At 37.3% G+C, this 14,928-nt stretch overlaps 4 protein-coding genes and 1 pseudogene across 6 annotated transcripts; 2 read left to right on the forward strand and 3 right to left on the reverse strand.

The window, feature by feature from the left end:
• Window positions 1-1,149: 1,149 nt before the first annotated feature.
• On the reverse strand, window positions 1,150-3,146 carry LOC104737080 (uncharacterized). Its single transcript, XM_010457215.3, has 6 exons — window positions 2,851-3,146; window positions 2,689-2,717; window positions 2,119-2,265; window positions 1,816-1,866; window positions 1,596-1,648; window positions 1,150-1,486 (listed from the first exon to the last, which is right to left on the reverse strand). Exons 1-6 carry the CDS (start codon window positions 2,898-2,900, stop codon window positions 1,373-1,375), a joined length of 444 nt encoding a protein of 147 aa, XP_010455517.1. The 5' UTR covers window positions 2,901-3,146; the 3' UTR covers window positions 1,150-1,372.
• LOC104737173 (small nuclear ribonucleoprotein SmD1a) lies at window positions 3,124-4,443 on the forward strand. Its single transcript, XM_010457316.3, has 4 exons — window positions 3,124-3,421; window positions 3,570-3,646; window positions 3,898-4,089; window positions 4,179-4,443. The coding sequence occupies exons 1-4, from the start codon at window positions 3,408-3,410 to the stop codon at window positions 4,250-4,252; spliced, it is 357 nt and encodes a 118-aa protein (XP_010455618.1). The 5' UTR covers window positions 3,124-3,407; the 3' UTR covers window positions 4,253-4,443.
• Window positions 4,366-5,523, reverse strand: LOC104737261 (heavy metal-associated isoprenylated plant protein 16-like). 2 transcript variants are annotated; one of them, XM_010457432.3, is made up of 3 exons: window positions 5,218-5,523; window positions 5,036-5,114; window positions 4,366-4,960 (listed from the first exon to the last, which is right to left on the reverse strand). In XM_010457432.3, the coding sequence occupies exons 1-3, from the start codon at window positions 5,221-5,223 to the stop codon at window positions 4,590-4,592; spliced, it is 456 nt and encodes a 151-aa protein (XP_010455734.1). In that variant the 5' UTR covers window positions 5,224-5,523; the 3' UTR covers window positions 4,366-4,589. The 2 variants fall into 2 exon arrangements, with proteins under 2 accessions (XP_010455734.1, XP_010455810.1); XM_010457508.2 differs by lacking the exon at window positions 5,218-5,523 and having other exon boundaries at window positions 5,036-5,120.
• A 1,926-nt stretch (window positions 5,524-7,449) lies between these two features.
• On the forward strand, window positions 7,450-12,902 carry LOC104737408 (lysine-specific demethylase JMJ25-like; annotated as a pseudogene). The gene is made up of 15 exons (XR_015557494.1): window positions 7,450-8,086; window positions 8,199-8,320; window positions 8,581-8,680; window positions 8,775-8,913; window positions 9,090-9,153; window positions 9,260-10,001; window positions 10,439-10,768; window positions 11,077-11,373; window positions 11,486-11,558; window positions 11,640-11,725; window positions 11,839-11,954; window positions 12,055-12,113; window positions 12,213-12,317; window positions 12,395-12,481; window positions 12,581-12,902. The product of XR_015557494.1 is annotated as a lysine-specific demethylase JMJ25-like (transcript).
• Window positions 12,872-14,686, reverse strand: LOC104703769 (putative glycosyltransferase At3g07620). The gene is made up of 4 exons (XM_019244998.2): window positions 14,451-14,686; window positions 14,177-14,376; window positions 13,746-14,097; window positions 12,872-13,668 (listed from the first exon to the last, which is right to left on the reverse strand). Exons 1-4 carry the CDS (start codon window positions 14,616-14,618, stop codon window positions 13,009-13,011), a joined length of 1,380 nt encoding a protein of 459 aa, XP_019100543.2. The 5' UTR covers window positions 14,619-14,686; the 3' UTR covers window positions 12,872-13,008.
• Between the last annotated feature and the right edge of the window lie 242 nt (window positions 14,687-14,928).

Raw genomic sequence — 14,928 nt, forward strand, 5'->3', positions numbered from 1 at the left:
TAACCAGTTCTGATCGTTTAAAGACAAGACAATAAATTGACCAAAATAAGGACAAAATGATAAATTTATTTTCAATTTTTGGAGTACTTGTTATAAAACCTTAGCTTTAATTCATTACACCAATCTCGGTCTAAGTTTCCAAGTCAACTGCTTTATATTGATTGGGTGTGCCGTGTGCGGTGTGCCACCCACATGCTTATTGTATTGATCGACGAATGGTATTTTGTTCTAATATAAGAAGCATACAGTATATTAAATCTTGGTGTAAGCGAATTTAATACTTGGATTTAAACAAACTTTTAACAACTACAGTAAAACCTCTATAAATTAATAATGTTGGGACCAAGACATTTTATTAATTTATAGTGATATTAATTTATCTATAAATTAATAATTATTATTTTATAATATAAATTAATAATTATTATTTTATAGGTATATTTTTAATTGTTTAATTTTTTAAAAACTATGAATTGAGACAATTTTTGCAAAATAAGATTAGAATTTTGGATGTTGTAAATTTTATGGTATTGGAATTGAATTTGAAATAATTAAAAAATATTATTGACAATGAATTACAAATATTATAGACAAATTCACTTATACATATGACATAAATATTCAAATTTATGAATAAGAATATCAATTCTCGTATTTTAATAGTCTATCAAACTATAAAAATGTAAATGATGCATATTTAGAAATTGAAAATTTTAAAAAGTTTTAGCTGTTTTATGAAATGTTATAAAATATTTTATATCATTATAGTTTGAAGATACAACATAACAATTTTTTTATATATATAAGGTTTAAGAGAAACATACTTTACTATATCAGCATATATATATATATATATTTACATGATTATTAATTTATGATATTATTGAGACTATATTTTACGTGAGGATTTCAAAAAAAATATTATCTTATTATCTTATCGAATTTTGTTAATTTTTACACTGTCCCGACTTGGGACTAGTTAAATTTATTAATTTATATTGTTTATTAATTTATAGAGTATTAATTTATAGAGGTTTTACTGTATAGTAGTGTTTTTTTTAGCTAGACGGTCTATTTACTGAATCCGTTGAATTAAAAGGACGTTTCGAATCTTTCAATAACATGAATGAAACCAGGAAAGGAGCGATGTGAGATGGTAAACGTGACTGTTAGTCAAATCTCCGGTTTGGGTTTTTTTTTACACTTTCAGGGACCAGAGAAAAAGACCGATCGTGAGAAAAACAATATTCGTTATCCTACTACACACACAAAACCAAAAGTCATTGACACATCACCGCTTGTGCCATCTCAACAAACACCCAACACCATTTTCACTAGTCTATATGGGATCCATCAGCAGAACAAGGACCATTCAATTGTTAGAACTTGACGATTTTAGCATCAGCAATCCTCGGCGCACTTCAGTCATGTAATCCGTTGGCGACATCTTTTGAGGAGGCAGTGTGTTGTTTGCTGCAGCCAGGATCTGTAATTGTTTCATCCCACAAAGCAAGAGACATGAGTCTCATCATTAATGAAAACGAGCATCTTAATAGAACTAAAAGCATATGATAAGAGTTTAGAGTCAGTTCTACCTGGTGAGGTAGTTTACCCCAAACACTTCCTTCATAGTACATGATTGGTCGCTCTGTGAAATAGCAGGTAAACTTGACAATCAGTTATACTCGATTAGCTGGGATGCAGAGATCAAGGTGGGAACTATAGGTATATTTCATTGCGTTTGGAGCCAACTCAAGCAGAACAAGTGTAACAGACAAAAAGGATAAAGAAAAACTTGGAAGTCCTTAATCTCACCAGATAGATCCACAGTCGGGTCATTGTATTCATGCATTGCAGCTGCCCATCCTGTTCATTGAACAAATCAAGAGCAAGTAAATAATACAAGCACATAAACTGAGTGCATAAGCCGTGAATTTAACACACCATATCTATGAAGTTCAAAGATTTCTAAAAAGGAGCATGACCAATAAAATAGCACTGACTCATCAGATGTTAAGCAATTAGCATAGCAACAGTTGATACAAGAAGGACCAGACATTGACACAGAGCAAATAATAAAACCACTCAAATGTTTAAAGAGATAGTTCAGATTCATACGTTGGCTCAAAAGCTGAGAAGCTTCACTCGTAGAGCAGTCCTTTAGTGGTATTATCTTTATCCCCTGGGGTTTGACTTCCATCTGAGGAACAGTAGCAAGAGGCTGATTTCGCTCACCATCCTTGTTCTGTTGGCCACTTGTTCGATCTGCATTTCACTCTTTCTTTAGCCAAGAACAATATCATAACGAGCAAAACCTGATATATAGCTTGAACGATGATGCTTCAAGAAAACAGGCATAAAAATGGATCAAGAACACACATTGAGAGATACATCAACCAGAGGATTTGCTAATAAAGAGAGAGCGAGATCTAAATTCCAGGCTATAACCTAATAGATCACTTTCTTAAAACGATTCTTGAGGTTACCCAACTATCCCCAATACAAATGTTTACAGATTCGGTTGCAATCAATTACTTCTCTTCCTCGAACAATCAATGATTCTAACCTATAACCTCCACAGAACTAGATCCGATCGTAACGAAGAACACATCTGATTCGTTTCTCTAGTAAGAATCAAGAGAGAAGGCGAAGAAGAAAGAGAGAGCGAGAGAGAGAGAGATAACGTACCTTCCTTGCGGCGATTCCCAGAAGGCTTCCTGCGAGACGGAGAAGAGACAGCAAGAGGAAAGATCAGAGAGACGAAGTAGCGAAATCAACAGAGTAAAGATCACTCGAAATCAGTAAAGTGAGAGGAAGAAGAAGAAGAAGAAGAAGAAGAAGAGAAGTTACCTTTGATTTGGGGGAGTGTATCGTTTCGTACTGGATCTCGAATCTGCCATTGACGAGTTAGGGTTTGCGAAGTTTTCTCAGAGAAGTCTCTCTCTCTCTCTACCGGTGGAGGAGATCTGTCAAGTCTTTAACGCAGAGTGAGAGAGAGAACGTTGAAAAGCGTCGTCTCCGTCTCCTCTTTAAGTCGTTTAATCTTCACGCGCGTCTACTTTATCGCGTGTTTATCAAACGCTCGCGCGCTTTTATTAATTTACGCCCCTTTCCAAAATTTACGTTTCGTGTCTTATGTTTCTCCTGAAATTGAAATTTGGTCCTCTTTAATCAATTATCTGGTTAGCGGAACCAAACTGTATTTTAAATTTTTGGTTAAAAACGTAACTGATAAACACTTGGACTTTTTTTATGGGCCTTATTACATTTGTGATCGGCCCAATAACCTGATGGATCCAGAACCAAAATCGGATCTGAACCGGCTCCGTTTCGAGGTCTCTCTCACTGCGTAAAGAAGGGTTTTGAGGGTTTTCTTTGTTGTTTGTTCTTCTTCTTCGCATCCAAAGATGAAGCTCGTCAGGTACTGTTTCGATCTCTATTCCTATATACTGATTATTTCGTTTTGTTCATAATCTTAGTTAGCTTCGGGTATGGAATCTATTACTGTTATTGAGACTGAGCTGATTTATGTTTTTTTTTTGGGGATTTGGTGTGACTGGATCGAGTAGGTTTTTGATGAAGTTAAACAATGAGACTGTGTCGATCGAGCTGAAGAACGGGACTGTGGTCCATGGAACCATCACTGGTATGTTCTATTTAGCATCCAGTATCTTTTGTTGTAGTTCGTCTCACCTTTCTTCTCTCTCGATTTCTTCGTTTCTAGGTCTTAGTTGCTGTTACTGATACAAGTCGCGATCTGTTCCCTAATTTTGAATTTGATCCATTGGCTCTACTCGCATCCTTGTGATCATAGTAGGTTGAGAAAACAGTCCAATTAGGATTCACTATCCAAAAGTGTATATTTATTGAGAAGTTAAGTTTGATGAATTTGGGCAGGTGTTGATGTGAGCATGAATACTCACTTGAAGACAGTGAAGATGGCTCTGAAGGGGAAAAACCCAGTGACACTTGATCATCTCAGCTTGAGGGGTAACAATATCCGATACTACATTCTTCCTGATAGCTTGAACCTGGAGACTTTACTTGTGGAAGACACTCCTAGAGTTAAGCCTAAGAAGCCTGTTGCTGGTAAATGCTCCATTCATTTTCGATGTTACTGAGCTTGTCTTCGTAAGCTATAAGACTACTTTATCAATCCATTTATCTTTCATCTGTAGGGAAACCTGTTGGACGCGGTCGTGGACGAGGTCGTGGGCGTGGTCGTGGCGGTGGTGGTGGCAGAGGTCGTTAGATGTAGTAATGCACTCGAAAAAGTTGTTAAGGTATGTGAGTTAGGAGAATGTACCCGAGTTATGTATCTAGCAACTCTTGCAAAGGAAAGATTTGATTAAGAATTGTTGCTTGTAAGGAAGTTACTCTGTAATGCGATTCCATGGATAACAAAGATTTTAGCTTTACATGTTATAAGAGCATGTACAAGTAGATGATTTGTGTTGTTTTGAGAGCTCTAGGCTATTTATTCATGTGCCAAATCTGACTATCAAAATGCATTAACAAGCTGACTGACAATCTTGGTATAGAAAAACTGCATCTCCTTCGTTAGTCTTCCACTTGAAACATGTGAGATCTCACATGATCCTGCAATTGGGATCATGATTGTATACGGGTTCCCCAATCTGATAGTAAGGATCACATGGGTGGTGATAGGTAGATGGCACGCCATATCCATAAGGCCATGGTTGACAGCATGGCTCAGGTTTTTCCTCTTCAGTTTTCTTCTCATCTGTTTTCGTCTCATCGGGTTTCTTCTCATCCGGTTTTTTGTCACCATCTGGCTTTTTTTCATCATCTTTTGGTGGTTCAACTTTGGCTACGCTAACAAGCTCCGCAAATGCTACTTTTTTCCTCAGTGTGTTGATTAGAGCGATCATATCGACTTCAACACCAGTCACCTCAATCTGGTTCCTGTGATCTCCCTTTATTTCCACAGCGCTCACGCCTAAACACCAATGGACAAGATCTTTAGATTCAAATAGAATTACAATCATCAGGATAGGGTTTGTATCTTTGTTACCTTTAAACTGAACCGCAGTTTTCAGTGCTTTTGCTCTGGTTTTGTCTTCAGTCATAGCAACTCGTAGCAGGATCTTTTGCTGCATACAGAAAGAAAACATCTTAACATCTCTAGAGAAGTCTCTCTCTCTTTCACAAGAGTATTCAAGTTATTTACTTGTTTTTGAGTACAGAAATACATACCTTCATGTTTTGTCTTCTTCACGGCCGGGTTTACAGGATGAGTAAAGAGATGGTCTGCTTGAGAATTCGCTTTGAATGTTTGATAGAATTTTGGTTAGAAATTTCGGTGTCTTCTTCTTTAGATCACAAATTTGAGGAAATAGAAATAAGGATCGCTTGATTCTTATATATTAATCACTTGTTATATGAGTCGTTGTCTTAAACCAACGGAATCGGCTGGTTTGAATTTCCTTGTCAGTTTCATATCTTTGTTCCTAACGTGTTTTATTGGTTCTAGTTGCCGACTCGAACAAGCTTATTGCCAATTCTATAATATAAAAAAACGAACTATAAAATCGTTATTTGATTGCGTCAAAAAATTAGATTAATAGTTATTTGACTGGGTCAAAATAAATTGGTTAAATATTGATACACAGTACAATTAAATATTTGTTTAATATACCATATAGTCTGTTAGTTTTATACATGTAAGGCTAAAGACTTATAATTTTTTGAGTCAATATTTCAATTATGATATTTAATAAGTCTATTTTATATATCATCCAGTTGTGTTTAGCAAATGAATAAGAACAGACGGGGATTCAAGTCTTCGTCTTCTCTCAAGTACATGTTTCCCTCTAACTTCCTAATTAATCGAAAAACAGATTAAATTGACTACTAATCTGTCATCCATCTGTATTAACAAATATTAGATGCTTGACTTGCAATATGTATTGTTCGTTGGCAATCGTTTTTTTTTCTAATATAATGAAACACAATTAGCTTCTTAATTTATACTAATGTGTTTGTCTATGCTAATTTGACTTTTATTTCTTAAAACATTTGCAGTGATATCAGCAATTTGATCAAAAATAGATATCAAAACTCATGGAGATAAAAACGGTGAAAGCTGCGTTAAGTAACATTTACGTATTTATGAATGATCGTATTATCCAAAATGTAAAAAAAAAACAGAGTGTACTACTGGCCGTAAAAGATATTTCTCCAAACTCTCATACTGCCTAATTTGGAGCACCACATATACACAAAGCAACAGTAATAACTGCATAATCTTTTTTGTCTAAAAAGTCTAAAAGTATTCAAGAAGTCATGTCCATTCCATGCTAACTGAAAGAAATGGACAGTACGGTAAATATTAGAAAAAAAACTAGCTAAGGCGACATTGTAGACTTTAGTGAACATGGAGACTAATTTATCGCTTGCCTCTGTGACTCTCAATTCACGTAAGAGTATCAAACTCGAATAAAAAAATATTTAAATGAATTATGAATGGTATGATTGGCAAACATTACAAACGGACATAGCTTATAAGGGAAAGAATCTGCGCGTGAAAACAAAGTTTGGACACACACGTTTTAATCGGAGTGCCTTTCAGTGGGTCTATCATCGTGCCCATAGTGGGTCGTGTTATTTGCGGCTCAAGTGGTCTACTATATTATTGGTAATAGACGAATAGTATACAAACCCATTAAACCAGACTGTGTCAACTGTGACTCTGCAAGATCAGCCTGCGATAAAAACCCGACCCGAATATACCGACCCGTTCCGAACCGAAAATTTCGGTTTCGGGTTGGCTTCGGTTAGGAGAGTTGAACCGATCGGAAACTATATAAATTTGATCGGTTACCCGAGTTTTTTCGGTTCGGTTCGGGTACCCGTTCGGGTAACCGAGATCTTCATCTTCCTTCTCTTCTTTCGCCGGATCTACTGAGATTCTGAGTTTTTATCGGCGGCCGTCAATGTTCTTAGTTGATTTTAGGGTTTGTAAAAGGTTGAAGATGATGTTAAAACACAACGTTTTATTAAAAACACAAACGTTTTGTTATTTTTCCTTTAATGGGCCTGGCCCAAACGTTTTCCTTCCTTTTCTTTTTTTTCGACAGCCTTGTAGCCAAAAAGAAGAAAATTTCGGTTCAGTTCGACAAAGAAATCAATAACCGAATTAACCGAAACCCGACCCGACCCGAACCGAAATTTACTTCGGTTATCTTCGACACAAATTTCAGATAACCGAATACCCGATTACCCGAATTAACCGACCCGACCCGACCCGACAACCCGAACTCGCAGGCTAGTGCAAGTGATTGAAGTAATCCAAAAAAATATTAGAACGAGAGAAGAAATTAATTTTGTGAGCTATTAATAATTCAATTGTTAAAAAAAAAAAAACAAATTGAAAACAAAATATGAGCGGGAAATAAACCCAAAGATGTCGCGAAATCGAGTTTGTTTGAACCATTAATTAAACCAAACTTTACCTTTACCGGAGGCCGGAGCCCTTCAGTTTCCAAAACAAAAAAAGTCCTCAGTGAATCTCCCGTGAGTGACTCTCGGTGAGTCTAGGGTTTTTCGTTACTGTTTAGTTTGGGGGAGGGATCCAAGAGTTGCGCCAAGGAGGAGAGTGTGTGAGTGTTTTTGAATTTTGGATATGGATTCTGCGGAGGAAGTTGCTATAGTTGAAGAAGCGAACGGTCGCCGGCGTAGGATTCGGAGAGCTTCTACGAAGATGAAGAATTACGTTGACCCTGTCACTGACGAAGACGAAGACCAAGGACCCAAGAAGCGAAAGGGCAAAAAAGGGGGAAATAGGGCTCCGATTAAGACACAGAAGGTAGACGATGAAGGTGTTAGGGTTGAAGATGCGAACGGATGCGCTGATTTGGCGAAGGAGAAGAAGCAGAGAGCCTCTGGTAAGACGAATGACTCAGAAAAGGACTCAATTGCTGTGGAATGTGAGGATTATGGAAACCAGATTACCATTGGGACAAGGAGGACTCGGAAAAGGGCTAGTAAGAAGGATGAAATCGACGGTGAGGTTTCAGCTAAGCCGAACAAGAGGTTGAAGAACAGAGCTGACAAAGAAAACGCGGTTAGTGATTTCTCTGTAAAAAGGTCTCTTTTTTTTCTCATCAATCGTTGGTTAAAATACACGACCTAATCCCACTACTTTGTTTATGTATTTCTCTTTTGGGGATATTTAGGATAATGCTGAAGGTGCAGATTCCAATATGTGTCATCAATGTCACAGGAATGATAAAGGGTACGTTGTGCGGTGTCAGAACTGCAAGTCGAAGCGTTTTTGCCTCCCGTGCTTGAAAACTTGGTATGTGCTCTTCTGTTACCTTAACATTTAGCAATTATTTTGGTTTCTTTGTTACCTGGTTTCATTATATGCAGATAGATCTTTTAGAGTTTCTTTCGGATAGTTTTGGAATGAATCAAGACAAAGGTTTAGATTCCTGTTGATTCATGATTATAATTTCATCTATCAACAAACAGAACGCCCATTTCCTTTACTGTTGTCTCGTGTTGGATTACATTTTCCAGAAGTATGAAACACATTGTCTTAATAACTACTTGCAGGTACCCGAACATACCACAAGAAGATGTTGCCAGTAAATGCCCGTTCTGCTGTGGTATTTGCTGTTGCAGAGGATGTTTGCGTCTAGATAATAAGATACAAGTAAATTTTCTCGTATCCTGCTTGATTGTTATTTCTATGCTTTTTAAATTAATTTGAGCTCCTTAGCATGAATGATTAATTGAATGCCATGTAGGGGATAAATCCGAATCTCGAGGTCAGCAAGGAGGCAAAAATTCAATGCTCTAAATATATTTTGCGGTGGCTTCTCCCATATATGAAGGAAATAGTTGATGAACAAATTGCTGAGAAGGAAATTGAGGCAAAGATATCAGGTACTTTCCATGCTTATTGTGATTGTTTTTGTACTCCCTTCACATTTTTATCATGTTTTAAGTATGTATAATCAATATATTGTTGGATATATCCGCATTCATTTTTCTAAGTTAGAAGCTGGAAGCTGATTAGCTCAAGGATTAAGAATATATCTTAATATTGTCTAATTTCACAGGACTGGAGTTTGAAGAGGTGAGGCCCGTAGACGCTGAATCTTTCCCTGATGAGAGACTATACTGGTATCTTACCCTAACATTTTTGTTTCAATAAATTTTGACAAGTTCGTATCTCATGATGCTGTTGGTAACTTGATTCGTTGTTTGTTTTAACTCCTTGGGATTACAGTGATATCTGCAAGACTTCGATCTTTGATCTCCATAGGAGTTGCTCGGCCTGTCCTTGTGATATCTGCCTTACATGTTGCCTTGAGATCCGCAATGGAAAGGCTCAGGCATGTCAGGAGGATGTGTCGTGGAATTATGTTAACCGAGGTTTAGAGTATGAACATGGAGAAGAAGGCAAATTTATTGAAAAGCCGGATGATGATAAGCCTAATGAGAAGCCAGATGATAAGCCGGTTTGCAAAGACCATATGAATTACCCATCTTTCTGGAAAGCAAATGAAGCTGGAATCATTACTTGTCACTGTGGTGCTGAGGGTTTAAAGTTGAAACGCCTACTTCCTGATGGTTGGGTATCTGATCTGTTAAAGAAAGTTGAAAAACTTGCTGATGCCAGCGAGCTTTTGGATTTACCTGAAATAGTTTTGGAGCGATGCCCTTGTTTTAAATCTAATTGTCATATTGACATGGACAATGGTAACTTGCTAAAGGCTGCTTGTCGAGAAGGTTTAGAAGACAATTATCTATATTATCCAAGTGTTAGAGATGTTCAACAAGATGATTTGAATCATTTTCAGCACCATTGGGTAAAAGGCGAGCCTGTGGTTGTGAGAAATGTGCTTGAAGCAACAGCTGGATTAAGCTGGGAACCAATGGTAATGTGGCGTGCTTGCCGCCAGAGAAGCCACATTAAGCATGGAGAACTTACCGAAGTTGATGCTGTTGATTGTATGGACTTCTGTGAGGTCAGTTTTTTCCAAACTAAATTGTGTGGTGCATGTCCTTTTTTATAGAGATTTCTCTGACCTAAGCACTTTGCAGCTTCATTTGGAGTCCTTATTTCCTTTATTTTTCTGTGATTGCTTAATCTATGACTCTGGTGCTTCCATAGCAATGATTTTTTTCTTATCTAGGTTATATACATTTCGACGTTCATGTTTTTCCCTTTTGGGTTGACATTTCAGTTTCTTTTACCGACTGTTCTATGATTTTCTCATTAACAGTGAATATATATGCTCGTGATTTTGATTCAGCGTATTACCTTTTCTTGAAGATGCATCGAAAACTTGCATGTCAAATTCATATTAGGCTTACTAGGCAACAACATGGCTCATTTGGTTCTCTCAAGATTTTTAAGTTCTTACTATGCCCTTGTTTATTTAATGACTTCTGATAAATGCAGGGATCAATTGATCTGCATGAATTCTTTACTGGTTATACGGACGGTCGTTATGATCGCATGGATTGGCCACTAGTTCTGAAACTGAAAGATTGGCCTCCAACTAAGACCTTTAAAGAAAACTTGCCACGTCATGCTGAGGAGTTCTTATGCAGTTTGCCTTTGAAGTATTACACACACCCGGTAAATGGACCTTTGAATCTTGCTGTCAAACTTCCCAAAAATTGCTTGAAGCCTCACTTGGGACCAAAGACTTACGTTGCTTATGGATTCGCGCAAGAATCTGGCCGTGGAGATTCTGTTACTAAGCTTCATTGCGACATGTCTGATGCGGTAAGTACCCATGTGATTTGTCTTCTCTCGTTTTCAGATTTGTTTCTTTGTTATAAATCTGTCCATTCTTCTGATGGTTTTCCTTGTCATACCCATAATGACCTCAGAACCAATTTGTTGCCCGTTGTTGAAATAAAAGACTGGCATCAACCTGAACTGAAATCATGATTGAACACCCCTCGCTATTGCTACTTATTGTAATAAAGGTCAATTGACATTATCGTTGAAATTTTTTTATAATTATTTCTCTCTGTCTCTCTGTCATCTAATTCTTTTCAATATTTTAATTCGTGTGCTTGTTATTTCAGGTGAATGTTTTGACGCACATATCGGAAGTACCCATCCCTAAGAATAGACAATCTAGAATTGAAGAACTGAAAAAGAAGCATGCCAAACAAGATTTCAAGGAGCTGTACAGCTCTGTAGCTAAAAAGGAGGAAATGATGGAGATTCTTGTTAACTCTAAACAAGAAGCCGAAAATGTTGAATCTGATGATGGAGCTCTCTGGGACATTTTCCGTAGAGAGGATACTCATAAATTAGAAAGTTACATTGAGAAACATCACAAGGAGTTCAGACATCTCTACTGCTGCCCTGTGTCTCAGGTACACATACTCTCTTTTCATAAAAGGTTACATTTTTAAAGATATGTGGTGCTTATTTGCGTCCAGTCTCTCTACAACTTATTCTACATTTTCCTTTTACCTTCTCTTTTAGGTTGTTCATCCAATACATGACCAGAATTTCTACTTAACGCGGTATCATATAATGAAGCTGAAAGAAGAATATGGTATGCTGTCATTTATAACTTATAAACCAACCAATTTATCTTGCCGGTTTTTGGTCATATTTAATGAGCCGTATTTTGTAGGCATTGAACCTTGGACCTTCAATCAGAAGCTTGGAGATGTTGTTTTAATACCTGTAGGTTGCCCTCATCAAGTTAGAAATTTGAAGGTAATTTTTTTGCTTTAGGATACATACAGTGGATTTGAGCAACTTTACTTTTTAGCTTCGCAGCATAAGTAAGGTTCATCAATTGATGATTGTATTTCTCTTGTGTCTTGCAGTCCTGCACAAAGGTAGCGCTTGACTTTGTCTCACCTGAAAATATCGGCGAGTGTTTACGCTAAAACAGTATCGTCTACTTCCACCTAATCATTATGCAAAAGAGGACAAGTTGGCGGTATTCCTCTCGTCTCCATATCTGGTTGTTTTAAGCAAATTCTGACTCCTCTCTAAATGTTATTCTTCTGTTTTTTTTTTCTTGTTGTTTGGTTGAACAGGTAAAGAAGATGATAATTCATGCAGTTGATAAGTCTCTCCGAGACTTGAGTGGAGAGAAGTGAGTCTTTTACTTCTCTTCTAACTAACTATCGCAATCATCAGTAAAATGAGTTTCCTTTTGTTTTAAGCTTGATTTCGGTTTTGTGATGGTGTTCAGGTCTCCAGAACCCAAAGAGAAAAACAATTTTAAGAGATGGAACAATTCAAAGGGCAAAGACAAAGCAGTTGTGAAGGCTCTCAAAGACTTACCTCCTAGTGAAAAGTGAGGTTTTTTTACTTCCCTTCTCAATGCCTTCAAAAAACCATCAGTAAACTGAGTGTCTTTTTGTCTTGGCTCAGATGTTCTGAAGCCGAAGAGGAGAAATCAAAGATGATAGTCAATCCAATCGATAAGGCTCTCGAAGACTTTCCACCAACTGAAAAGAAGTGAGCTTTATACTCGTCTTCTTACTACCTGTAAAAAGCATAAGTAATCCGAGTTTCTTGTCGTCTAAGCTGTGTTTCTTTTCTTTTGTATTGTCTCAGGTCTCTGGCAACCGAAGAGAAGAGAAAGCCAAAGATAGTGAAGACATACGTGCGGAGAAAAAATCTGGACAGTAAAGACACACGTAGACATTGGCTGATTACAAACGGAGAAGAGTAGGAGTAATTGTTAGTTGCATCTCAAAACTCATCCTTTTTGTTGTTGGTAGCTTAAAGCAAACACTAAGGGAGTAGTAAGAAGATCATAATTTGTAATCATCTCCTCAATATCTTACTCTGTGAAGTTACTCAATTTGAGAAGTAGTTAACTTTACTCCTTGAGATGTAAGCTGGAATAAACTAATAGGAAAAGGAAGTTTAAACTGATTTAAGTTTAAATACAATTGATCAAACAAAATTGGTTTGACTCAAGTTGTCTGCTATAAGTGGAGAAGAAAGATTCTTGGACTCACATAGGCATCATCAACGTGTCATAACAATTTAACATTTAATCTTCTTAACCAAATGGAGTGTATAATCATATTAAACACATCATATCTCTTTGGAGGATCATTAACCAATATATGCCTCTTCACTTTCTTCACTCCCTCGTATAGTCTCTTATACCGATCCTCCGGTATATCCATCAATATCCTTTTTAGTTCCGGTATTTCTTTAACCGATACCGAAACCGAAAACTTCTCCCAATTCAAAACATCACTAAACGGTAATACATAGTTCTCCGAGATAAGAACTGGTACACATCCGCTGTATATAGCCTCTGGTATTCTCGGGCTAGCTACTTCGTGACCGCTCGGGCATATACAAAACCGGCTTTTCCTCATCATCTCTGTGTAATCTAAACCGTCCGGTAGGTTTTCGTAAACCAGAATGTCTTTGTCCTTTTCTTTCCAATGGTTTAGAAGAACCGGACGGATTTTGCCGTGTGATTTTCCAGCGAAGAAAGCGAGTGTTGTACGAGAGGTTGGATCTAAACCGCCGGTTAAGTTGTTGATTTCCCCGGTCAGTAAATTGATTTCAGGAAACGGAGCGTCTTTCTCTGGATTGAAATATTCTGATATGTTGGCGTTGCATAGTACTCTTATGGAATTGAAAAATAGCTTCTTTACGTACCATGTTGCCCTGTGACCCTGTAAGCACAATCTGGTCAGTCCGTGCTTAAGTTATTAGATGACCTAATTAAGCAAAAGTAACCAAGACAACGTACCCAGTCATGGCAAGACAACATGAAGTGATCAAACCCATCGCTTGTGTTCCAATACGGATATTTCTTGGAAATTATCTGGATATAGTCAGCGATGACACGTTCCAAGACAGCCTTATCTCGAACAACGGGGTCAAAAAGATGGTGAAGGATCATGACAACACTAAAAGGTAAGAAGTAGACATGAGCCTTGTCAGGATCTCGGGTGCGGTACTTAAGGACATCGTTCTCCATAAAGTTTAGGAACAATCCTTCCATTGAGTATATGTCTTTACAAAGTCCATAGTGAAATATCGGTGGATCTCCTTCTTCGTATACATAGATCTTGAATATCTTCTCCATAAGAAGATAACTTCTGCCACACGTAAACAGTATCAGTAAAAGGTCACTTTACTTCTATGACAAGACAAATAAACACATACGTATATTGTTACCTGTGAAAGGCGTAAGGGTTACGGTAAATATCGCCATGAGGGATATAGTCTTCGTCTCCAAGGGGTGATGATGAAGTAGCATTAGAGTTTAATTGAGCTTCTCTGATCAACGCTCTCGCGGTTGCTAATTCTGCTTCTATCTTCACGTCTCTTTTCCAAGATCCATGACCTGGATTTGATCCGTTTCTCTTCCTTTTTTCCTTGAAAATACAAAACAGAATTTATGATTTGAAACTGATAGCCTAAATCGACGAACCGGAAAAAAGATGGGTACCGTGATTAATGCGTGGGAGAAGGAAGAGGTCCATAGTGAAGAAGAAGTTGCAAAATAAAGATGAGAAGATGAGTTTGAACTTTTTGCTATAAAAATCGCAAAGACTACAGCGAAAGTGGCAAACGCCAATAGAAAAGCGTTCAAGTATTTCGGGATGTAATCTCTCATACCTTTTTTCCCTTTTCTAATTCCTATTCCATTATTGTGTAATTTGTGTTTAATCTAGAGACATTAGAGAAAGAGTGATGGTGCTGAAACTAGGGGAGATTTCAAATGAGCCAAATAAAGAGTCTCTCTACACCACACAATTTACTACACTTCACATTATAGTGCCAAAACTAGTCTCCTTGTTTAATGGTCTACCACAATATTCTTCATCAAAAACAATACTAGTACTGTATGTTGTTTGTTGGTCTGCCTCAACTTTTTAAGTAAGGGCCTTAGATAAATATCATGGGCCTTCAGATTGGCCCATTAA

This window comes from Camelina sativa, chromosome 1, assembly GCF_030686135.1.
Source record: "Camelina sativa cultivar CO46 ecotype springtype chromosome 1, ASM3068613v1".
NCBI lineage: Eukaryota > Viridiplantae > Streptophyta > Magnoliopsida > Brassicales > Brassicaceae > Camelina > Camelina sativa.

Excerpts from the sequence above, each read along its gene's own strand:
- LOC104737080 (XM_010457215.3), bottom strand. The coding sequence starts at position 2,900 with ATGGCAGATTCGAGATCCAGTACGAAACGATACACTCCCCCAAATCAA. Across the intron at positions 2,266-2,688 it reads TGGGAATCGCCGCAAGGAAG|ATCGAACAAGTGGCCAACAG; the intron begins GTACGTTATCTC and ends AGTGAAATGCAG. Across the intron at positions 1,649-1,815 it reads CCCGACTGTGGATCTATCTG|AGCGACCAATCATGTACTAT; the intron begins GTGAGATTAAGG and ends GCTATTTCACAG.
- LOC104737173 (XM_010457316.3), top strand. Across the intron at positions 3,647-3,897 it reads GGTCCATGGAACCATCACTG|GTGTTGATGTGAGCATGAAT; the intron begins GTATGTTCTATT and ends GAATTTGGGCAG. Across the intron at positions 4,090-4,178 it reads GCCTAAGAAGCCTGTTGCTG|GGAAACCTGTTGGACGCGGT; the intron begins GTAAATGCTCCA and ends TTTCATCTGTAG.
- LOC104737261 (XM_010457432.3), bottom strand. Across the intron at positions 4,961-5,035 it reads AACTGCGGTTCAGTTTAAAG|GCGTGAGCGCTGTGGAAATA; the intron begins GTAACAAAGATA and ends ATTGGTGTTTAG.
- LOC104703769 (XM_019244998.2), bottom strand. The coding sequence starts at position 14,618 with ATGAGAGATTACATCCCGAAATACTTGAACGCTTTTCTATTGGCGTTT. Across the intron at positions 14,098-14,176 it reads AACCCTTACGCCTTTCACAG|AAGTTATCTTCTTATGGAGA; the intron begins GTAACAATATAC and ends TACGTGTGGCAG. Across the intron at positions 13,669-13,745 it reads TGTTGTCTTGCCATGACTGG|GGTCACAGGGCAACATGGTA; the intron begins GTACGTTGTCTT and ends TTGTGCTTACAG.